The sequence below is a fragment of the Orcinus orca genome, chromosome 1 (assembly GCF_937001465.1).
Source record: "Orcinus orca chromosome 1, mOrcOrc1.1, whole genome shotgun sequence".
NCBI lineage: Eukaryota > Metazoa > Chordata > Mammalia > Artiodactyla > Delphinidae > Orcinus > Orcinus orca.
Window position 1 is genome coordinate 31,496,678 of NC_064559.1, and position 23,471 is coordinate 31,520,148.

General features: G+C 60.8%; 1 protein-coding gene and 2 long non-coding RNA genes across 5 annotated transcripts; 2 read left to right on the forward strand and 1 right to left on the reverse strand.

Moving 5' to 3' along the window:
- Positions 1 to 72: 72 nt before the first annotated feature.
- Positions 73 to 12,918, forward strand: LOC125960302 (uncharacterized). 3 transcript variants are annotated; one of them, XR_007469863.1, is made up of 3 exons: positions 73 to 1,479; positions 3,552 to 11,067; positions 12,694 to 12,918. It is a non-coding gene; the product is annotated as an uncharacterized LOC125960302 (long non-coding RNA). The 3 variants fall into 3 exon arrangements; XR_007469864.1 differs by having other exon boundaries at positions 73 to 1,469; XR_007469865.1 differs by having other exon boundaries at positions 73 to 912.
- TNNI1 (troponin I1, slow skeletal type) lies at positions 8,612 to 13,397 on the reverse strand. Its single transcript, XM_049693587.1, has 5 exons — positions 13,272 to 13,397; positions 11,624 to 11,713; positions 10,105 to 10,281; positions 9,788 to 9,897; positions 8,612 to 8,942 (listed from the first exon to the last, which is right to left on the reverse strand). Exons 1-4 carry the CDS (start codon positions 13,395 to 13,397, stop codon positions 9,790 to 9,792), a joined length of 501 nt encoding a protein of 166 aa, XP_049549544.1. The 3' UTR covers positions 8,612 to 8,942; positions 9,788 to 9,789.
- Positions 13,285 to 14,774, forward strand: LOC125960303 (uncharacterized). The gene is made up of 2 exons (XR_007469874.1): positions 13,285 to 13,421; positions 14,405 to 14,774. It is a non-coding gene; the product is annotated as an uncharacterized LOC125960303 (long non-coding RNA).
- Positions 14,775 to 23,471: the final 8,697 nt, after the last annotated feature.

Consider the following 23,471-nt stretch of genomic DNA (forward strand, 5'->3'; position numbering starts at 1 on the left):
TGGGGACTTCCTGCTCGGGACCTGTCCAACCAGCCCGCCCGGCCGCTCCCTCCCACAAGTGCCGCGGCCCGGGGCCGGGGCCCGGGGACGCACCCGCTCTCCGCCCGCCAACCGGCTCGGCCCCGAGAATCCCAGACGGGAGGCGGGCGGGTAGGTGGGAGCCGGCGCGCGTCTGAAGTCTGGAGAGCCCTCCCGACTCTAAGCTCCGGCCCGCCGCTCCGAGACCCCGGGAGAGTGCGGGGCGCGCTTTCTCTGCGCCTCGCGCAAAACTGCAGGCACGCCCGGGGCAAAGCCCACTCCTCCCGAAAGGAGAGCCTGGGTTCCATTCTGCACACCCTGGAGTGCCTCCGGCTCTGAAAAAGCCAAGACGTCGGAGGCGTCTCCTCGCAGGCTGGGCTGGACTTTGGGCTGGAGGGGGCTGGGTGTGGAACCAGGCGGGGGAAGCTCGGCTTTCCCCGGAAGGGAGCAGTGGACAGGGAACTAGCAGTGGAGTTTTGGAGCAAGTGAGGCACCACCTGGCTCCCTTTAAGTGCACATCCGGCTGCCGGTGCCACTCGCGCTGCCCGCCTGGGAGCCGGCCTCAGGGAGACCAGGGATGGTCAGTCCCCAAGTCGTGGAGTCTTATCTTCCCGACGCATCAGAACTGTTGCAGCCCCAGGCACCAGCAGGAGAAGAGGGAGGCGGAACTGACAGCGTCTGCCCTGCTGGGTCTCGCTGACCAGCCTGGCCTCCCCGTGGCACTGATCCAGAGCTGGTGGTCTCTACAATACCCTCCAGCTCTGAGATCTCCCAGTAAAGGGCAAGCCAGCCGCTAAGCAGAAGCTGGGACACACACACACAGCTAGCCTGCTAAGGCATCTCCGTCCCCAGATGCCCCCTCCTCCAGGGAGCCTTCCTTCTTGGCCAAAGGAGGTGAGGAGTGAGGTTCAAGGAATGAGAGCTGGACTGGGAGCCTGGAGATGGGGCTTTGGGCCCTGACATGTATGAAACATGTGACATGGGGCAAATCTCCTGTTTCCTCATGTGTGTAGAATGATACTTTGCCCAGGTTGTGGGGATCACACGAGTCCGTGGTTGCGTGCTGGTGATCCTGGGGTGAGCAGCGGGAGAGCTGACAAGACCCCTGCAGAGGCCAAGGCAGGCCCTGGGCCACTGGCTCTTCCAGGGAAAGAGGAAGAGGGGCTGGTGATAACCCAGGTCCCTGGATGCTGGGATTTGGGGCCCAGTACTTCCTGGGGAGCCTGCTGCCCCCTGGGGACCTAGAGAATGTCCTTCCCATGGTTTGTCAGTGGTGACATCTCAACAGAGAAGGACAAACGACCCCAGTCATTTGAAGCCTGGCCTTTCCAGGGACACTTCATGAAACCAGCAGAGAGTCAGCGGTGTCTCTAAAAGCCCAAACTCCAGCACCCTGTCTATGGACACAAAACCCAAAGACACGGAAGATTGGTGCGTAGACAACTCCAGAAGTAAGGAAAAGTGAATTATGTGCGTGTTCGTGCCCCAAAAGTTCCTTGAGGGCAGGCATTGTATAGAAGTCCGTCAGCAGAGCCGTGCTCCCTCCAGAGGCTCTAGGGCAGGACCTTTCTTTGCATCTGTCGTCCTGCTGCTGCTGGTGGCAACCCTGGGCCTGCCGCCACGTGACTCCATGTCTGCCTTCAGAGTCCCAGGGAACTGTCCCGGTGTCTCTGTGCCCGCGTACAAAGTTCCCTCTTCTTATCAAGACATCAGTCCTTGCGTTACAGCCCCACCCTGATCCAATACGACCACATTTAAATTTGATCACATCTGCAAAGACCCGATTTCCCAGTGAGGTCACATTCACAGCTACCAGGGCTTAGGGACTGACCTTTCTTTTTGGGCGGGAACATAATTCCACCTGCTACAATCAGCAAACAGCGCTGGCTTTCAATGACACCAAGATGGTGGGGACTCAGATCCTGACCCCAAGACAGTCCCAGTTTGGCAGTGGAGGCACACACGTGCTGGTGCACAGCCACATGTGCTCCTAATCGTGCGTACACACACGTGGGCATAAGCATACACACACACACGTGTGCCTAAGCATAGGTACACACAGGTACTCCTAAGCGTCCTTACATACAAGCCGTGTTCAAGACAGGCTGTGATGAAAATTGAAACTGTCATCAGGAGAGATTAATTCTAGTGGAGGGACTGGGGGTGCCTGCAAGGGGAGGGAACATCTGGGTTGGGCTTGAACGTTGAGTGGAATTCACTCATCAGAGAATGGGGCGAGGGACCCGCTACAGGATGGGGCGTGAACGGAGATGTGGGGTCTCGAGTGGAAGGTGGTTCCGCAAGGAGAGGGCTCATGCGCCCGAAGCACCGTGTGCCCGTCACGGCACCAGGAAAGGGGTCCTCATGCTGCCCTGAGCTTAGGACTTGGCCATGACCCTGCCCAATAGCTGAAAATGACAAGGCAAATGGCCTCTGAGTGGGAAGGCCCCCGAGACTTTGAAAGCAACACTGACCAGGCTTCAGGGGGAGACCACCACCGAGGGGACCACTTTTACGTCCATAAAAAAAAGGACTTGGGCTTCCCTGGTGGCGCAGTGGCTGAGAGTCCGCCTGCCGAGGCAGGGGACGCGGGTTCGTGCCCCGGTCCGGGAAGATCCCACATGCCGCGGAGTGGCTGGGCCCGTGAGCCATGGCCGCTGAGCCTGCGCGTCCGGAGCCTGTGCTCCGCGACGGGAGCACAGAGGAGGGGGAGGAGGGGTTGGCCGGAGGTCTGGAAGGCCGAGTGGTCATGGGGCTGGCTGCTGGGTGGAGGGGAGAAGTCCAGGTGACGCCCACTTGCTACCTTGAGGGGCCGGTGACCTCAGCCCGAGGGGGCTCAGCCTCAGTACTGACCCCTGGGGCCTGAGAGCTCTTGGCGTGGGGCTGTCTGCACCCTGTGAGGTGGTCAGCAGCAGCCCTGGCCTGAGCCACGGGAATGTGAGGGCCCCAAGGGCAGCCCGGGGAGCTGTCCAGCACATGGCTGGACGTTGGGGCGGGGCTCAGGACAGCCTGGCCTGCGTTTTCCACAGCACCCGAGGGCTTGTGCAGGGCGGGCGGGAGAAGGGGACAATCACAAGGGCAGGGGTGGTGCTTAGGGTGCCCGTGCCCGTGTTTCAACGCCCCGAGCGTCTTGGGGAGAGCAGGAGTGTTTCATTCGCCCCCGTGTCTACGCTAGCGCTTGGCGTGGTAGGTTTACAGAATTGCACTAACTTGCTTTGGGAAGGAGAACAGGAAACCCCAGACAGCCCAGGATCCCCTCTGTGTTACCTGGGAGGCTGGGTCGGAGCCTCTCAGCGTCTAGGACCCTTCTTCTCCAGGATCTGGGTCACCCTGATGGTAGATTGCTGCGGGAGTGTACGTGGAAACCAGCAAGTGCTGACGGCCCGGCACCTTGACCACGGGCACCAAGCAGGAGCTCAGAACGTCCCCGGTAGCACTGGTTATAGAAGCAAAACTCCGGAAACCACCCAGAGGCCTATTCACAGGGAAAAGGTGAGTAAATGGTGGTATTTCATCACTTCGTTCTTTCACAGAGGTGAATTTTGCAATCTTCACCTCTAATGAACTTCAGAGCAGAAGCATGCATTTCGAGGCCCATGAGGACATGGAGCTCTCGTCTGCCGTGCAGCGCAGCAAGGACATGGTGTGTGGGATCTGCATGGAGGTGGCCTACGAGAAAGCCAGCCCCAGCGAGCGCAGCCCCAGGATCCTCTCCAACTGCAACCACACCTACTGTCTCAAGTCTATTCGCAAGTGGAGGAGTGCTAAGCAATTTTTTTTAATTAATTTATTTATGGCTGTGTTGGGTCTTCGTTGCTGCACGCAGGCTTTCTCTAGTTGCGGCGAGCGGGGGCTACTCTTCGTTGCAGTGCGCGGGCTTCTCATTGCGGTGGCTTCTCTTGTTGCAGAGCACGGGCTCTAGGCGCACGGGCTTCAGTAGTTGTGGCACGTGGGCTCAGTAGTTGTGGCTTGCGGGCTCTAGAGCGCAGGCTCAGCGCTCTGGAGGGGAAGTGTCATGGTTGGAGAGGGGTGTGCAGGGGCTTCAAAAGCATTTGCAATAACCTAGTTCTTTTGTTTTAATCGAAGTATAGTTAATTTACAATATCGTGTTAGTTTCAGGTGTACAGCAAAGTGATTCAGCTATACATATATATTTATATAATTATTTACTTCCTTATTTTCAGATTATTTTCTGTTATAGATAATTACAAGATACTGAATCGCAGTTCCCTAGTTCTTAAAATGAGTGGTTCACACAGAGGTGTTCACCATATAATTGTGTGCATATGTTAGTAACTGTGAGCCTGTGCTGGCCACTTCCCCTGGGGAGAATCCAGGAAGGCAGGGCTTATCACCCTGGGAATCCCCTGATCCAGGAGGGGAGTTTTTGACTCCCCAGCCAGTGGGAGGAGGAAGCCCCCTCTCTCTTCCCCTCCCAAGGAAGACATTGGGCTCTGGACTCCCCGGCCCCCAACCCCTGTCTACACAGGACATAAGGCAGCTTCCTTTCCCCCAAAGAGGCCAGAGTGGAGACCAGGGGATCCCCGGCCCCAGGCCAGCGGGGTTGGAAGTCACAGCCTGACTGTGACTGGGAGGTAAGACCCACACCCTAAAGAATCCAGGGCAGTGGTTCCCTGGCTTTGGGTTTCACCAACTAATAATACTTTTTAAAATATAAATACACAAATCGTGTTGCCACCATTTTGTGGGGTTTTTGTTTGTTTGTTTGCGGTACGCGGGCCTCTCACCGCTGTGGCCTCTCCCGTGGCGGAGCACAGGCTCCGGATGCACAGGCTCAGCGGCCATGGCTCACGGGCCCAGCCGCTCCGTGGCATGTGGGATCTTCCCGGACCGGGGCACGAACCCGTGTCCCCTGCATCGGCAGGCGGACTCTCAACCACTGCGCCACCAGGGAAGCCCCACCATTTTGTTTTTTGAAGAAATTAGAAGACAACAATTACCACTTCCTGTGCTCCCACCCCATAAGTACAGGGTATCTTGATACTAAAATAATAGAATTAAGGCATGCATACTTGAGAAAAGGAGAACCCTTTTCACTGAATGCACGTAGCTTTATGGAAACTTCACTGCAGTAGCCCGGTTTCCTCAGCGGGCAGTGGAGTAGAAAGTTGGGTCACAGAGATCCAATCAGGGGAATTGCATCTGGAAAATTCTAAAACGAGGGCCATGTGGGCATCCATGGCACTCAAGGGCAAGCAAGCCACCACCCTCACGGGCACACACACCAGACTCACCCCTTCCGAGGGACGGCCACAAGTGCATACGCGCACGCACACACACACACGCTCCTCCCCGGGGCTCCCGGGTTGGAAAACCTGCCCTGGCATTTAGGTGTGGCCATACTTCTCTCCTGAGCCCAGAGCCGAGGGAGGGGCTCACCCAGCCCGTGTCAACCGGTGGAGCCAGGTGGGTGCTGACCCGGGGCCAGAGGTGGGCCACCCGCTCAGGCCCCCGGCCCACTGCCTCTGGCCGGGAGACCAGAGCTCTGTCCACCTGCAGGGAGTCCAGGGCCCTGTTCTGTACCCCTGGTTAGGGCTGTGACCTTGAGCAATTCAGTCTCCCTCTCTGGGCCTCCAGAAGCCGGCTACAGCCCCGTGCACCAGGCCCATGGGCAGATGGGGGCTGCGCTGCTCAGCGGTAGCCTCAGGGACCCGCTTAGGAGTGTGTCTCGGGATAGAGTGCCCGTCACCCACCTCCAGCGGAGGGCCCGCTGGCCGGCTTTAGGGCTGCTGAGGAGGGAGCCCTGCTGGGGTCAGGAAGGCGGCTGCCGTCCGCACTGGCCCCAGCGGCCTGTCCCAGGCTTCGACAGCTTGGTCACCCACCTGGAACAAACCTGGCCAGCCGGGAGCCCTGCGGGGAGCCTGACTCACTTCGTGGGGGGCCATTGGGGCTAATGTTTAACGGGCTCCCTCCTTGGCGGGACACTCCAGTCCCTGCAGCCCTGAGCCTGGGCCTGCCCTGACCATCCTGCTGCGAGGTGGGCCCCAGACAGACAGTGGGCTCGGCCTCCTGCCCCGTGGATATAGAGACCTGGGGGGCGGCCGGCCTCCTCAGGCTCTGGGGCAGGCAGGGGTGTAGCAGGTGGCGTTCTGCCCTGGTCGTTCCTTCCAGGAGGCAGGAGCTCCCCCTCCAGCGGCTGCTATAGGTCCGCGTCCCTGCTGTTGGAGAAAGTCGGCCCCTTTGTCCATTTGGGTGCATTTGCATCTCATTTGAACGTTTTCTCCTCTCTGGGGACAGGCGAACTCCAAGGTGCTTATGCATTGCCCTTGGTCCCCGGCCACATCCCTTCTGGAAAGTTACAGGTCGGGCTCTGTTGAGGCAAGTCTGATCCCAGAAAAGGGTGACCGCCAAGGCAGGTTGACCCAGGTCCCTGTCCCCAGCCTGCAGCTGTCACAGCCCTTGACTCGTGGTGAGTGACTTCAACTCTCCCAACCTCCGTCTCCTCATGTGTCAATGAATCTGAGATAACAGGTACCCCTTAGGTTTTGGTGAGAACGTAATGATGTGATTCTGGTAAGGCATGTTATTAAGTCGTGACTAAGAGTCCGGGCTCTAACAGACCAGCTGAGTTCAGTCCTGGCCCCTCTTTCACTAACTGTGTGACCATGGAAAGGTGTTAACCTCTCTGTGCCTCACTGTTCCCATCTGTGAAATGGGAGTGGTTGTGGTCCCTCTCTCATGGGGTGTCGTGAAGGTTAGATGAGCTAATTCAGGTGCAGAGAGCAGTGCCTAGAGTGGAGTGAGTGCTGCGGCCGCTGGTCTTCAGTGGGGCCCAGCTCCAGGCTCTGCCCTGCTCGTGTCCAGGCTGGGTCCCTGCGTGGTGAGTGGGGACCGGGTGGAATCGTGGTTCTCTCTCTCCAGAGACCACGCCTCCCGCCCAGGCCCTGCTGTGGCCACAACTAAGCCAGCCCCGCCCACTGCCACCCCAAGGAGCCCTGTGACAGAGCCCCCTGGCCGTCACCACTCAGGGCTCCGTTGCACGGGGGTAGGCTAGGTCTGGCCCTGCCAGGAAGCAGAACGGACTGGACATCCTCCCGGAGGGCTTTGGGTGGGGCAGGGGCCCTTTCCCAGAGGGCCCTCCTCCCACGGGCTCTCTGCGCCAGGCGTTTGCTCTGAGTCAGGCCTGGCTTTGCAGGGCAGGGTGGGGGCCCCAGCGTGCTGGGCCCCAGGTCAATAGTTGGGGGGCGGAACCGAGCACTGCCTTTGCAACTCGGGGCCAGGATCTCCCAGGGCTGAGAGGAAGCAGAGGGGGGAGGCCACGCTACAGACTCAGGCCGGCCGCAGTGACCTGTGCGTCAGGGAAGGGGGCGTGTGTGTGGCTGCCAGGTGTGAGACCCAAGCCAGGCTCTGTGCCTGGCCCAGCCCCGCCGGGCTCTCCAGCTGCGTGTGTGTGTGTGTGTGTGTGTGTGTGTGTGTGTGTGTGTGTGTGTGTGTTTGTGTCTGGGTGTGTGTGTGTGTCTGGGTGTGTCTGCGCCTGAGAATTTCCGTGTTTCTAGGAGCTGTTTTCTTTGAGCACGTCCACCTCTCCGCCCACTGAGCTGTTTGCAGCAAGGACCCAGGCAGACTGCTCTTCCCCCAGCACATCTCGGGCTGCTGGTCCTTCAGGGGCTGGCGGCTGCGTGGCCGGGAGCCAGACCCCGGCCCAGGGGCCCCTGGTGCTGCACTTTGCTCCCAGCTTCTGGCATTTATGGTGGATAATGCACTGGGAGCAGAGGGCAGAACAGGGACTCACAGGCAGCTGGAGGGCTCTTCACACAGCCCAGCCTCTCCTGGGGCCAGTGCCGGGCGGCCAAAAAGCCAAGGGCCGGGCCGGGGACCAGCTGCTTCCTTGTAGGCATATCTCAGGAGTCACACGACACTGCCCGGAAAAGCCTCTCTGGCCCAGATGTTGGTCTTTGCTCCACGGGAGCCGCTGCCCTCCGTGTGTCTGAAGGGGTGCCCCCAGGCCCCCCATTCCACCCCAGCAGACTTGCACCCCTCACCGGGCTTTGGCCCAGATGTCAGCGGGATGAAGAAAGGACCTGACCTGGAGGACAGACAACTGACTGCCACACCTTGGGACAGAATCAGTCCTGGGGGACATGGTCCGTCAGGAGTGTGAAGGAAAGACAGTCAGGGAGGGTGGATGCAGGTGGACAGGGCTGGCCCAGGACACGATGGGAGAGCCCAGGGCAGGCGTGAACAAGGAGCTGCCTGGTGGCCGGGGTGGAACTGCAGGGCATCCCCCTGGCGGGGCCAGGACACTGACCTGACTGCTCACCCCGAGGGTCAGGCACACCAGGGCACCCGGGAGAGGGGAGCCGGGGGAACGGCCCCGTGAGAGCAGCAGGGCCAGGGGCTGGGAATGGAGGGGCCCCCTGCCAGCTGCAGGTCAGGCTGGGCTGAGCTGAGCACCCTGGCGGTGACGCTGTGCTGTGTGGTGTCACCGGACCAGATGGCAGGGGGACCAGGAGGACCTGAGCAGGTGGTCCTCCATGCTGCCCCGAGCTGCTGCCTGAAGCCCAGCACAGCCTCCCTCACAGGCTCCCTGCCTTCCCCCTCCCCCAGGTGCTTACAGCCAGAGCTGCAGAAGTGAGCAGGACACTGGTTTTAATGGAGAGGCTGTGACGCCCACGGGCGCTTGACATACAGAGTGGAGGGTGCATGCCTCCTCGAGGCCTGGTTGCCCCACAGCGGCCGGAGCCCCAGGGAGCCCACCCGCCAGCCAGGCGACGTCTTCAGACGCTGCCGTTCCTCCCCTCTGTGTCTGTTAATCCCAGTCCCGCCGGAAGGCGCTCAGGCTGGAGGGGAGACGTGGGAGCAGGGGGCGCGCTCTGCAGTGCAGGGGGGTATGCTGAGAGGCCGGCTGGCGGGGCTGCAGGAAGGAGCAGGCAGGGCACCCGGAGTACAGTTTGGCCAGCTGCCTGCGGGACAGAGAGGCAGCAGCCCTCAGTTCCCAGCCCTTCTCACCCCGGCACCCAGGCTGGACTGCTGTCCACAGGGGCTCCTACGAGCCTCAGCTCTCCCCACCCTCCTCCCCACGGGCCTCCTCGCACCTGTCCGCCTGGGCATCCTCCCACGTGTGGCTAATCCCCACCTCTGAGCTCTGGTTGCACCATCAGCCCCTGACAGGCCCTCCTGCGTCCGCAACCCCATCACATCCTCCGAGAGCCTGCCCCTCCAGGAGGCTTCTCAGACGGACAGGGCTGTCGGACAGACCCTGCCCTGTTGCGTGTGCCCTCCGCACGCCCACAGAGGGCTTCACGTGTCCTAACGTTCTGCTTTCTCCAGCAGCTTCCTCGGAGAGTGGGTGGCCTTGTCTCCTCTGAATGGAAGCCCCCCGACCAGTGCTGGGCACTTTGCAGGATTCCCCAGGAGGCAGTTAAAAGTGCTTTAGACTTTTGGAAAGTCAGAGCTGGAAGGCCCCGGGGGTCATGGAATCCAGGGGTTCTAAGCTCTGGCATCAGAGTCACCCAGGGGCTGATCCCACCCCAGAGGCTCGGATCCAGCAGGCCTGGGAGGGGCCAGATCATCTGCGCCCCAGGCGATACACCTGGGGGATCACGGAGCTGACGCAACCCCATGCTGCAGGTGAGGGAGTGAAGGGCCCCGAAGCAGGAAGGATGTGCCTACGGTCTCGGGGGACCAGGACTGAGCCACCTCAGGGCTCCTCTTCCCCGCCCACCCTGCCCAGCCCGCCAGCCGCCGTCCTGGCGTCCCTGCGGCCCTGTCAGCTGGGGCCTGGGAGCGGGGAGCTGGCTCCGCCTACCTCTACTGGGAGGTCGGGGACTTAGCAGCGTCGAACATCTTCTTGCGGCCCTCCATCCCGGACATGGCCTCCACGTTCTTCCTCCAGTCGCCCACCTCCACGGGCCGCTCCTGTGGGCGGCCACACAGGGGACACCTAGCACCAGGCCCTCCCCGCGCGGGAGCGGCTGGGTGATGGGAAGTCAGCCTCCCCTAAGAGGGGGGACATCCCAGCCCTCCTCCCAGAACAGGGGTCCTGGAACGTGCTGACAGCTGGCGGGGCTCATGTTGGGGGTGCAGGGCTGGCCGAGGCCGCGTCGGGTGAGGTCGGGGGCTCACCTTCTCCGTGTCCTCCTTTTTCACAGACTTGAGGTTGGCGCGCAGGTCCATGGACACCTTGTGCTTGGAGCCCAGCAGGGCGCGCAGCATGGCGTCGGCCGAGACGCGGACGCGCCGCAGCGGGGGGCGCTTGAACTTCCCGCGCAGGTCCAGCACCTTGAGCTTCAGGTCCTTGATCTGCGGGGAGGGGGCAGCTCAGGGCTCGGGGCCCCAGCCAGGCCCCACTTCTCCAGGCTCCAGGCCAGGCCCTCGGGGACGCCCAGACCCACTATCTGTCACCTTGCAAACAGCCACCTTCGTTCTATCCTATTCAATTGGTACAGGGGTGAGTGGGACTCCGAGAGGGAACTCGGTTAGCTGTGGCGGCCATGCAGGGAAGAGACAGAAGTGTCATTCGGAAGCCCTGTTTGCAGTGGGACGGGCCACTTCCTCTTATTCCCGCTTCTAACCAGTCCCTTCCCAGTGAGCCTTCAGAGCAGGTCATTGAGGGCACAGCCCTGGTCCAGCAGGATGGATAAACCCCATGTCCGAGCCCCCTGGGGGATTTCCAGGGTGCAACCTCAGGAGGAAATTCTGGGGGGAGCCCTGAACCCACAGACCGTCATTCCTGCTGGGGAGGAGTGGGAAGGAGGGAAGTGGCTCTAGTCCCTCCCCACCCCTCTGCTGGAACAGGCGCCCACTCCAGCAGCAGGAGCCCTGCCCTCCGCATTCTGCCTACCGCACCAGAGCTGGGTCTGGGTGGAGCTGACGCCCCGCGCCCCATGCCGGGGGAGTGCTGAGTGACTGGAGTGAGGGTCCGAGGCCAGGCCCATCCCAGGTCCACTTGCTGTGTGACCTGGGCCGAGTTTCTCAGCCTCTCTGAACCTGTGTCCTCATCTGTCAGGTGCAGATAAAAGCACCCACTTCGTCCACAGGCGTGCAGGGAGGATCAAAGGGACAATGCAAATGAAAGCCATTTGCAAGGTAAGGTGTTATTAACAGGCTGTGATTATTTGTGTGGGTGAATAAAAGGGGTGGCTTCTCTTCCACTGAAGAGCCCATCTTATAGGTTGGATGAAATCTGTGCTTTTCATCTGTGTGAAAAGCATCATCTTCTCTCTGCCCAACTCCAGCCCTGGGGGATGGAGTGCAGGGACCAGAGCTTCCTAAGTGCCACTCCCCAGACCCGGCAGTGGGAGGGGGACCTGGTCCACAACTGCCACGTCAGTGCCCACCTGACACCCCCAGACGTCACCCACCACCCACCTGACCTGCACTGGCTGCGCCCACCTTCTCACACACCACCCTGTCCCAGCCAGCCAGCCTGCTCCAGCTGTGCCCCTGCCACCCCCCAGCCCCGGCTCACCTCCCTGGTGTTGCCACCCCCCAGCCCCGGCTCACCTCCCTGGTGTTGCCACCCCCCAGCCCCGGCTCACCTCCCTGGTGTTGCCACCCCGCAGCCCCGGCTCACCTCCCTGGTGTTGCCACCCCCAGCCCCGGCTCACCTCCCTGGTGTTGCCGCGCCCCAGCCCCGGCTAACCTCCCTGGTGTTGTGCAGGCATTTGGCCTCGATGTCATATCTCTCCTCATCCACCACCTCCACCTTGGCGTGCAGGTCCCGGCACAGGTCCTGGGGAAGCAGGGGAGTCAGGAAGGGAGATGAGGGAGCCGCTCAGCCCCCAGCCCCCCTTTTCCAACTCCCAGCCGGGTGCCCGGCCCCTCCTCCACCACGGCAAGACCTGAGCTGTGGAAGGGGCTGATAGACCCCTTCGCTCTGAATGGAAGTCCTTTCCGAATGTACTTATCACTAAAAAGTTTTCTTATGATAAAAAGAATGTAAGTTAATTGTAGAAATTTTGAAAATTATATATTAAGCAAAAATAATAAAATAAGGGGACTTCCCTAGCGGTCCAGTGATTAAGACTCTGTGCTCCCAATACAGGGGACATGGGTTCAATGGAACTAAGACCCCGCATGCTGCACGGTGCAGCCTAAACAAACAAAAAAATACTAATAATAATAAAATAGGAATAATTAGTGATAATAATTATTATTATTTAATTAATAATAAAATAGGAATTATTACCACCAGGCAGTAATAACATAGGTTACCGCCTGGAGGTAACCGTCGGTGACATGTTGGTCTACAAATGGTGGGACTTCCCTGGTGGTCCAGTGGGTAAGACTCCGAGCTCCCAATGCAGGGGGCCTGGGTTCCATCCCTGGTCGGGGAGCTAGATCCCACATGCATGCCACAACTAAGAAGTCCGCATGCCACAACTAAGACCTGGCACAGACAAAATAATTAAATAAATGTCTTTTTAAAAAAATGGTCCCTGACTTACGATGGCTCAGCTTATGATCTTTTTTGCCTTTATGATGGTGAGAAAGCAATACAAATTCAGTAGAAACCATCCTTGGAATTTTGAATTTTAATCCTGCCCAGGCTAGTGATGTTCGGTGCTGGGCAGTGCAGCCCCAGCTCCCAGGCAGCCCCACGCTCGTGAGGGTGGCCACACACACACGTAAAACCATTATGTACCAGACAACCATCTGCTTTTTCATCGTCAGTAAATTACATGAGATATTCAACTCTTTATTGTAAAATAGGCTTTTCTGCTAGTTGATTTCGCCCAACTTTCAGCTACCGTGAGTGGGGTCCTCACACGGTTAAGCTGGGCCAGGTGAGCTGTGATGTGCGCTGGGTGAGGCGTAGACAGTGCACTTTGGACCTACGACAGTTTCACCTGACGATGGGTTTCTTGGGACTTAACCTCATGGTAAGTCAAAGGAGATCTGTATCTCCTTCCGGGCCCTTCACTCTGCAGTCACTGGTGTTTAAACTCTTATCAATGTTATAAAAACATTAAAGGCCTATTTGCAGGGGAAGGACGGGCAGGTCTCGAGAAGTGGGCCCTCCCAAGCGTTGGCCAGCTCCCCGCTCTGCACCGTCACGCTGCTCTGATACGCGACCTGGCCCCTGCTCAGCCCCCCCACCCCCCCGCAAGCAAGACCCTCCTCCCTGCTGAGGCTCCCTTCCCGCTCGTAAAATGGGACCCAACGCCCCACCCCAGCCCGCCCCCGCCCCACGGGGTTGTGAAGACTAATGAGAGAGCTTGGGGCCGAGCCAGTCTGTGCCCCTGCCGCGGGGCTGCGCGCCGCTTCGGGAGCCCCTCTCCCATGCCCACCTGCAGGGCGCTGAGCGACAGGCCTCGGGTCTGCAGCGCGGGGATGCGCTCGGCCAGGTAGCGACTCTTCTCGGCCTCCCGCGCCTCGTGCTCTTGCTCCCAGCACTCCTTGGCCTTGGCCAGCATCAGGCTCTGCGCAGGACACGCCCGGTGAGCGCGGCCCCGGCCCCCCACGGCAGCGGGGCCTGAAGGGGAGGCGGGCCCCCGACCGCCAGCCCGGCCCCGGACGAGGCCCCGCCCAGGCAGCCGCCAAGAGTGGGAGTGTGTGCGCGGCCACGTGACGCCAAAGCCCGGGGGACCACACACCAGCACCCGCGTTCTTGGACCCCGGACCGTACTGTCCTTCAATCTTCCTCTTACCATTTCTCAATTTTTTGGGCCCCAGAGCTCCTAAAAAAGAATCTCTTACCAAAATAAAGCAAGCCCTCTGCCCCCACCAGGGTCCCACCCTGAACATGGCCCCGCCTCCTGCCAAGCCCTGGGAAGGTGCCAGGACCAGAATTCCAGGTTCCCACCCTCTGACCACAGGCTCCGGGCTCTGGCCAGACTCCCTCTGCCGCGTCCTCCTCCATCCCCTCTCCTCCTTCCCCTCCTCCTCCATCCCCTCCTCCTCCATCCCCTCCTCCTCCATCCCCTCCTCCTCCATCCCCTCTCCTTCTCCATCCCCTCCTCCTCCATCCCCTCTCCTCCTCCATCCCCTCCTCCATCCCCTCTCGTCCTCCATCCCCTCTCGTCCTCCATCCCCTCCTCCTCCTTTCCCCCCGTCCTCCATCCCCTCCTCCTCCATCCCCTCTCGTCCTCCATCCCTTCTCCTCATCCCCCACCTCCTCCCCACTCTGGTCTCCCTCCTCTTTGACCTCCCATGACCCTCCCCCCGAGAGGTGCACTGCACCCCTCTACCTCCCCGGACACCTCCCCAGAGCCAGGACCCTGCTCACCTTCAGCAGGAGTTTGCGGGAGGCAGTAATCTTGGGTTTTCTCTGAGGAGAAAGAGGAGGAGAGATGGGTGAGGTGGAGGCTATAGAACCAGAAATCTGGACCAGGCCGGGATGAGCGCCAGCCTGTCACCATCCTAACCCAGAATCCTCACCTCAGGGTCCCTTAAAAGCTCATCTTGTGATTGCACCCCTCAGATTCAGAGACTCAGCTCCCTGACCGAGGGGCTGAATCCTGCAAGACACTGCGTGGGTCACAGGGTCTGGGCACCCCCTTCCTCATCTGTGAGTCAGGATGCTGAGACCCACCTTACCCGGTCCACAGAGGGACTACAGACAGAATGAGATGGTGGGTGAGCACCGGCTTCGAACAGCGTGCCTGAGGCACGTGGCCTGGCGCGCTGGGGCAACGTTGTGTCACCAGAGAAGTAAGCCCTGAGTTCCCTCAGTAAAGACACTCCATCTCTTTAGACGTCCAAACTCTTCTTGATGTCAACACAATCCATGTAAATTGCTCTCAGTTATGCAGACAATATTTTCTCTTCTTATTAAAAATGCTTGACATCTCTTGCTGACTAGATACGTCCTAATAGGTCTTGGCCCTGTGGCAGCGTCCCCCAGGGAAGCAAGAGGGGTCTGCTCCATCCCTAACTCCGAGGGCTCCTGTCTCCTCCTGGACACAGGTGGTCACTTCTCGAGCTACTGGTGAACGCCCCCCATCCCCCACCTGCAGCTACTCTGCGGAGCCCCGGCCACAGCTTGGGTTTGCTATTCTTGTGCGTAAAGAAGAAGCAATGGGCTTTGAGCCGTCCCTGTGGGAGAAAACGAAGGGGCTCTCGTGCCTGGAACCTGCTTCTAATCCAGCTATTCAGGGTGCTCTGTCTTTTCCTCTCCAAAAGCCAAGGGTTTTGCTGTGTGTCCGGTCCGCGTGGTTGCGAGGGAATGGCCTGTTGCTATGTGCCTCACCAGCCGCGGTTTACACTGTCATGCACCCACGGAGATGTCTCACCATCTCCCCACCAACCGGGGGAGATTTTGGCCACCTCGTTGTCCATCGGTCACCAGGGACTCACTTTCATATGAGCCTCAGTGAAACTTAGAGATTCACACGACTATGGAAAAACAGAATCTCTGCCGAGTGTCCCCTCCATCCGTGCTGCTGACTCCCAGTCCGCCAGCGCTGAGTCCACAGCTCCCCAGCTGCAGTCCCCACCCGGGGCGAGGCGGGACGCAGGCTGTGTGTGTCCTCAGCAGTCTAAACAGACCTGGGCTGTATCGGGGGCAGGGCTAAGACCCGAGGGGAGGGCAAGAATCCTGTTGCTCCTCCCTCCGTGTCCGGTGGTGGGCGGGGCTGGAATAACCCACGGATGATTCCCTCCCACTTTTCCGATGTAGATCTGCAAGGACAGGACAGCCCCCCAGAGCTGGACGCGCTCTCAGACCCGGTGAGGGAGAACGGCTCGGTGGTCAGCATGGGTGCAGAGTCGCACCGCCTCTGTCTGGTCCCAGCCCCAGGACCACCTTCCAGGGACGTGATGCACTGGGGCGCCCCCTCCCTGGACCTTGAGGAGCCCCACGTCCAGAATCTTCCCCCAAGGTTTATATTCTCCAGGGAATTTGCTCAGCCACTGAGCACCCCTCCCCAGGCCTTGACCCAAGCTCTCTCTCCTCAAATGCCCACCCTACCGCCACCTGTCGAACGTCCGCCAGGACAGAGACACCCCCAGTCTTACTCACCTCGCTGCAGGCATCCATCACAGGAAGGCCAGGGTGGGCGGGGGGCGGGGGGGGAGAGCAGAAGACAGAGTGAGTGTGAACAGTGCGTAGCATCCGTGCGACAGCAGACCGTGTGGACAGGCTGGGGGAGGGGCGCGGTGACAGCACACAGAAAGCAGACAGACATCGTGCAGGGGGGCCAGTTCGAGCACACGCAGAATAGGATAGAAACCCTCAGGCCCTGTGGGCTACTGGGGGCCCTTTTGGGAGACACGAGCCACTGTACACTGGGGAGGATGGTACCCTCAAGGTGGGGTCCCAGGCTGATGAAAACTTCCTTCCCGGGCGAGTAGGTACCTCCCCAAAGCTTGTTCATCTACTGGGTAACGTTAAATCATGGCCTGGGGCTTGTGATCCATCCATTTGATCAGTGCAAACAAACTCTGAGACACAGGCCAAGAGGGTCTTCCAGCAACAAACTAAGAGCCAGTTCTGCCCAAAGCCTGGGAGGACACGTGGACCCTGGGGACCCCGGCTCTCAGGACTGTGCCTGTTTTAGGATCTGGTCTCCCGGGGAACTGCTTCAGGGACCGAACAGATGGTCTGAAATCTGCAGCAACGGCGCGTGCCTTCCTGGGTCCCGGGGCGGGGAGGTGGGCCCCGGGGCGGGGTCAGGGGGGCGGGGAGGTGGACCCCGGGGCGGGGCTGGGGGGCGGGGAGTGGGGGGGAGGCAATACTACTTACACTTCCGGCATGGCAGCGGTGGGGCGGCACCTGGGGCAGAAGGAACCATGGATGAGGGAGAGTTACAGTTCCTGCCCTCACCCCGACCTGGCTGGGCCGTGGGGCTGTGTCAGCCGCCCAGCCTGGGAAAGAAGGTCCGATAGCAGAAAGGAGAAATCGGACGTATCGCCTTCCAGTGGGTCAGGATGGGGTAAATACTTGTCCGTTTACTCTTTTCTCTCCATTCATTTACTCACTCATTCACAGGGGAGAGAAACCTTACAAAGGCAAAGAAACAAGATGAGGATCAAAAGTGGTTCTGCTGGGCAGGTGTGTAGGACCAGGATCTGCAGACTACAGCTCACAGGCCAGGACTGGACTGTTCGCTTAAAAGACGGTAAAGCAAAGAAGACTATGGACAGAACCTTATGTAACCTGCAAAGCCTAAACTATTTCCTAGCTGGCCCTTTCCAGAAAACATTTGCCGACACCTGTGGGGAACAGAATGGGATACCCAGAAAACGCGTTTGGAGTTGGGGGGGTGGGTGCTCGCTCACGGGGCCTCGAATGACAGGGTGAGGCAGTGGGTGGTCATGAAGGCCTGAGAGGGCAGGGTCTGGAACAGTGAGTGCAGGCCACAGGAAGCCACCACACGGCACACCGCCAGGGGGCGCCATTCACGGGTATGGTGATGGGCTGGGACAGGTCCGTGAGGGGCCCTGAGGGGGGTCAGGCCAGGAGTCAGGGCAAAACCCCGTGTCCCACTCTGGTCTTCACCCTAACCCTCCCCGGGCCAGCTTTTCCCTCTGCAAAATCAGGGGTTAGAGAACTTGTTTTCCATTTAATATTTGGTCCTGAACCGTTTGTTCAAAGCAAGTCCAATCAATAGAGCGACTGGCCCTGGTGGAAGGGGCGTTAGCCCAGGACCCCATGCCCCTCCGTGAGGTCCTGCGCCCGTGGAGCACAGTATGAAGCCCCCTGACCTGTGTGACCCTGGGACCCTTTTTAGTCCGAGAGTCTGGGGCTCAGACGGAGGAGGAGGTCCTCGAGCTGTAGAAGGGGATGCTCCACAGCCAGGCCTGACCACCCTCTGGCCCGGGCTGGACAGCATTCCAGTGCAGGGGGTGGGCACTGTGCCAACGACAGGGGGAGGGAGGGGCACGGCTGGGGTGGGAGCCGGTGTGCGGGCGGGGGTTGGGAGCCCGAGCTGGGTTATGAAGTGAAGGATCAGGGAGGGGGTGGAGCCAGGGGAGAGCTGAGCACAGGGCCAGGGGTTTGGATCTGGTCCAGAGCCTGGTGTGGGTAGGGGCAGGCTGACCCTGAAGGACACGTGCAAAGTGGCCACCGTCACCTCCTCCAGAGCCGCCTCCGCCTCGACGCCACCCTTTCCCCTCCTGCTGGGAAGCCTGGGTGGGGCTCAGCCACCCCGCCTGAATCTCCCATCCGAAAGCCTTAACCACGCCCCATCTGCCGCTGCCTCGGGGGTGGGGGGAGGGCGAGGCCCGGTGGAGGGAGTGTGACCCAGAGCTTCAGCTGTCACCCTGGGGCACAGAGGGGAGTAGAAACAGTCCACACATTCCCGAGATGCTTGGCTGCAATTAGATTTTATCGCCAGCTGTTTATTCTAGGGCCGCACTCCTCTGAAGACACCGAGGAGGTCCAGAGAGGAAGGGCAGCTGGGGAAGAGCCCTCCCCACCCCCAGCCCCCGCAGCACGGTCCCCGGGGGCACAGATCTCACTGCGGAGGGACGTGCTCGTCCTCGGTCGGGGGCGGGGCTGGGGGGTGGGGGGTGGGGCCTCCGGCCGTGTCCATGCCCTCTAGACAGCCGCTACCTGTCCAGCCAGGCCAGGCGTCCTGCCGAGCTCCGGGCCCGCCCCCGGCCCGCCCGCTGACAATCACCAGGCCAAGGGGTCCCAGCCTTGCGCTGACACCCACCAGACGGGACCCCTCGACAGGTCCCCTGGAAGACAAGCAGAGACAAGATAAGAACTCAGGATGGAGTGGGCAGCTCAGAGGGTGGGAGAGCCGCGCTCCCGGCCCCCAACAGCAAGAGGGAGATAACGGGACCCACAGTGGGAGGTGGGGGTCCCTGGGCTGCCCTCCCCCAGGCCCCATGGGTGGGACAGGCCAGCCAGGCCGTGAGACCGAGACTGAGGCTGTGTGTGGGCCTGTGTGTGTAAGCGTGAGTGTGTACGTGACTGTGTGTGAGCAGGGATGTAAGCGTGTGTACGTGACTGCGTGTGAGCAGGGATGTAAGCGTGTGTACGTGACTGCGTGTGAGCAGGGATGTGAGTGTGTACGTGACTGCGTGTGAGCAGGGATGTAAGCGTGAGTGTGTACGTGACTGCGTGTGAGCAGGGAAGGGACCACAAATTGCTACTCAGGCTTGTGTTCCTCCGCCTGCTCGCCCGCACCCCCATCTTGGACCTCAGTTCAAGGGCATCCCGGTCCTCCCTGACTGACTGCTGACAAGGCTTGTGCTCCCAAGGCTGCAGTTGTGGACCCCCCAGCGCCCTGAGCTCTGAACAGGAAAGCCCGCCCACAGCTGCTGGGGACAGTCTCCCGGCCCCGCCCCCCGTTAGAGAGCCCACCCCGCCCGACACCCTCCCCCTCCACCGCCCCACCCCCGCCTCGGGTCCTCACTGATGTGCTCACAGGCTCTCGAGCTCCCATCCCAGTGCGGTCCCCCCTGCCTTCCCCCAAGAGCCCCCCCTTCTGCGCCAGAGCCAGGAGGCTGGCTGGCGCTCTGCCCGCACCTGCTCTGTCCACTGTGCAGACAGCAAAGGGCGCCAAGCGAGTTGTCAAAGACAAAGAACAAAGAGGCAGGACGGCTTCCTTGGTCGGTGGCGCGGGCGTATGTGCAGCCTTCCAGCCCCCGAGTCCTGCCCCTGCTCCCTCCTTCTCCTCTGACCCGGGCGTCGCCCCCTGCACTGCTCACCAAGCTCCCCCTCAACTTCCAAATGCAGCCCCTCTGCCCCCTCTGGTCCCCAACGCGCTCCTCTCCCTCCTGGGACGGCTGGGCTGCGGTGTGAAAACGATCCTCGAGGCTCTGCCGGGGGCTCCCTGGGCAGCCTGCAAAATCCTGTTCACGGCTCCGAACGGGCAGGGGCCTCACCTCCAGCCACAGTCTTGCAGGGCAGAGGCCGCCCTACGGGACTGAATGCTGTGGGACTGTCTTAGGACCGTCCACCAACAAACCCAGTGGCACAGGCAAGACCATCTTCTTCGCCATCCGAGCCCTCACTTGCTCCTGAGTCCGGAGCCCCAGCTCCACTGCCCGGGCGGTGGACACTCACCTTCCTGGGTCTCCGTGGGTGAGATGGTCTCGCCTTGCGGTTGACTGCAGACTGTAGGGGGCAAGTGGAGGGGAAGCTATGAAAACTACGGCCCACAGCAACTGGCGGGTAAAAATAGAACAGAGGCAGCCCCTCCCGCCTCCCCGCTCCCCGCCCCCCCCCCCCCCGCCCACCACACACACACCTCACGAAGGGGACATGGCAACATGCACAGCAGCCGGCGGGCTTGAAGACACACGTGTGCCCAGCTCAGGAGGACAGGGCGCCTCTGCACACAGCGGCCACCACCTAGGAGACGGCAGCCCCGGAAAGGGGGAATGGATAGCAGACTGGATGGGGCTCCCAGCAGGGATGGTGCCAGGGCACCGGGAGGCCCGGGGGAAAGGGGGCCGGCTCGCTGGCCCTGCATCTCTCGCAAGGGAATGCGGGAACCAGGCCCCACAGCCCAGGCTCCAAGAGGGCAAAAGGCTTGACATTCGGGCATCTTCTGAGGCTCTGGTACTCATGTGCCAGGGAGACGCCTGGACCTGGGGGTGACGTAAACAGTGCTGAGGGGGTCCAGTGAGGGTCCTGGGGCTGAGCTGACCTTCAAGCTCGTGGTGTCTGAGGGTCCGCAGATGCTCTGCACCCTCTCCTGGTGGGTTTCCCCGGTTCCAAACGGCGCCCCGCACCCCGTGCCTGGAACTTGGTGAAACTAACTCCCTCTGTCCCCTGACCCACCCTCTGTCACCGGCCACATGCCAACAGCATCCGGGGGGCTGGTGTGCAGGGGCCGCACCTGTTCACTGGCTATTTTTAGGATGAGGGATGAACACCTAATACCCACCCTATGGTCAGAGGAAGACAATGCCTGCTATGTTAATCCAGCCGCTATTATTGTTGGTCATCTCATGGGCCGGGAGCCCAGGCTGGGGCAGGACAAGCAGGACGCTGACCCCTCTCGGAGGCCAGGAAAGGCCTTGTCAGCAGCAACAGGCTGGGGAGCTCTAGCCAAGTGTCAGTCTGGTGGGAACAGAGCTCGTGGACAGGGCTGTCCTCAGGGGACATACCCAAGTGCCAGGGAGGGGTAGAGGCGCCTGCCTCTGGGCCAGCAGAAGTTGCTGTGATTTGGCGTTGGTCAGGTCACCTTTGGGAAGCCTCCATGCAAGAAGGCTGCCAGGGAGGGAGAACGGGGTCTGGGAGGTTCTATGGGGGGCGGGGAGTGCTGGGGGGCGGTACAGGATCCCAGGCAGAGGGGCTGGGATGGAAACCGGAGGAGCAGCTGGGGATCAGAGAAGGAATCAGGGGGCTGGGGATGAGGCTGTGGGAGTTAATTGCATTGGTTTATTAGGTTTATAACGTTTGCAATAACTTTCCTACAAAACCTTAATATGTGCAAAAGCAAAATGAATCGTCTGCTTTTTGAAAAGGAAAAACAGAGAGAACAGATTGGCAAATAGAAGAGTGAAATAGGGGCAAAAGGACCTAAAAGGTAGGCGAGCAGATGATCTCAGAAAGACATGGTGACTGGGACCCTCCCAGCGGACACTCCCCTCCGCAGGGACCACCAGGAACTGCGGCCTCGGCGGGGCTCGATTCATCCTCAGGCTGCCTGGGGACCCCTGTCCCAGGCCCCCGTGTCCTGACTCCGCCCACACCTCCCTCACCCCACCTGCCTCCACCCTCAGACCCACACGGGCCTGCAGCCCCGCTCAGCCACGGAGGGAAGGAAGCCCGTGCCCTCACGCCCACCCACCTCTCCCGGGCCTCTCCTGCTCTCTGCCCAGAGATGGCCTTCAAACATGGGGCTGTTAGGCCCTGTTGCCCTGGCACCTGCTCCTCTGTGTGGGGTGGGCGCAGAGGCCCCGGAGCCCACCCGCAGGCCCGCGATCTCCGGCTGCAGGCTGCCCACACCCAGCTGTGAGGCCCCCCGCTGGAAGTAGCAGCCCCAAGACCCCGCTGTCTGTCCCAGTGCCTCTGCAGCCTGTCCCCTGCGCTTGCTTAAAATTGTCCTCAAAAGGTCCCCCCACCTCAGAGCTCATCTGCCCAGGGGCCAGGTCAATCCCCCCCATCCTGCCTGCGGACAGGAGCTGTCCCCGGGGCTAGGAGGCCGAGTCTGGTACAGACGCGCCTCCCCAGACACAGAGCCAGAATCAGGGTCCGTGGCCTGGAGAGGCACAGGCAGAATTCCCCGTGGCCGGCTGGACAATGCACCACCCGCCCCCCAAAAAACCATAATGTCATGTCCTAATGAAAACGGGACTATGTCACCTTCTAGGCAAGAGGGACTTGGCAAATCTGCTTAAATAAGGAGCTTGAGTCGGGGAGATTCTCCTGGATCGTCCACGGGGGCCCCACTTAGCCACACGGGTCCTTAGGAGACGAAGCATGAGCGTCAGGGTCAGCGGTAGGGGAAGACAGAAGAGGCCGAGGCCAGAGAAGGGAGGATGCCGGTGTGAGCGGGAAGGGGCCGCAGCCCAGGCGGGCAGGAAACAGATTCTCACTCGGAGTCTCCAGAGGGAGCAGCCCGGCGACGCCTTATCTTTCACCCAGTGAGAATGACTTCGGGCTGCTGACCTCCAGAAATGTGAGACACTAAATTTGTGTGGCTTTGGAAATAGGAAATGAATACCCTCTGGGATGCTGGGCGGGGCCCGTGGTCACGGTTCAGGCGGGCTCGGGGAGCTCGGACAGCAGAGCCTACCCAGGCCCAGTGACTTCCCACGTTCCCAGACAGAATCCAGCCCCCCCCCCCCCCCACAGGGCCTGGCCTCCCCTGGCCAGCTCTGGTACCTCCGAGATCGTAGGATGGAAGACCGTCTAGCCCGGTCACTGTGCCCGAGACGGACAGCGGCCCAGAGAAAAGAGGCTGCATGGCGGGGGCCAGGCCTTCCAACCCCCAGCCCCAGGCTCCTGTCACACTGCCCCCAAGCCGGTCACTTCCGGACCTGAACTCTAGCCCAATTCTGACCCAAGCACCACCTCCTCTAACCCTGACACTGTAACCTGACCGACTCCACGGCCCACAGACCCCTCCCTGTGGATGCAACACCCCGCCGCCCCCCCACCCCCCACCCTGCACCCAGTACCCAGCGTTTCGGCCCCTCTCAGGCCTGCCCAGTTGTTCCGTAAGGTGAGAAATCCACGCGTCTACACCGCAGCCCCAGTCCTGACCCCTAGAACCTCGTCCCTCTGTTGGTCCCCCGAGGCGGCCCCTTGCCCTCTAGAAATCCATTTTGTGCTGTTTTGTGTGAGATGCTGAAACAGAGCTTATCCTGTGCCTACTCCAGCCTCATCAACCCCTGCTTGGGCCCGGGGTAGGCGGCTGGCCTCAGCTCCCCCCCCAACATTCACCCCACCCGCAGCTGCAGGCCGTCCACACCGCACCCTAAAACCCAGCTGCACGGGGTCCTCCGAACCCCTGCTTCCTCATCCATAAACTGGGTTCACCATGTACGGTGCCCGGGCCGGGCCTGGCATCCTCGGGGTGAGGTTGGCAGCCTCCCCTGGGCTTCCTTTTAAAGTCCAGGGGGAGTCCGCGGCAGCCACG

What these genes read in the sequence shown, in the direction of transcription:
- TNNI1 (XM_049693587.1), bottom strand. Translation starts at nt 13,397, where the DNA reads ATGCTGGCCAAGGCCAAGGAGTGCTGGGAGCAAGAGCACGAGGCGCGG. An exon ending in GCCTGCACAACACCAGGGAG is followed by an intron (nt 10,282 to 11,623) that starts GTTAGCCGGGGC and finishes CCCTCCCCGCAG; the next exon opens with ATCAAGGACCTGAAGCTCAA. An exon ending in AAAAGGAGGACACGGAGAAG is followed by an intron (nt 9,898 to 10,104) that starts GTGAGCCCCCGA and finishes GGCCGCCCACAG; the next exon opens with GAGCGGCCCGTGGAGGTGGG.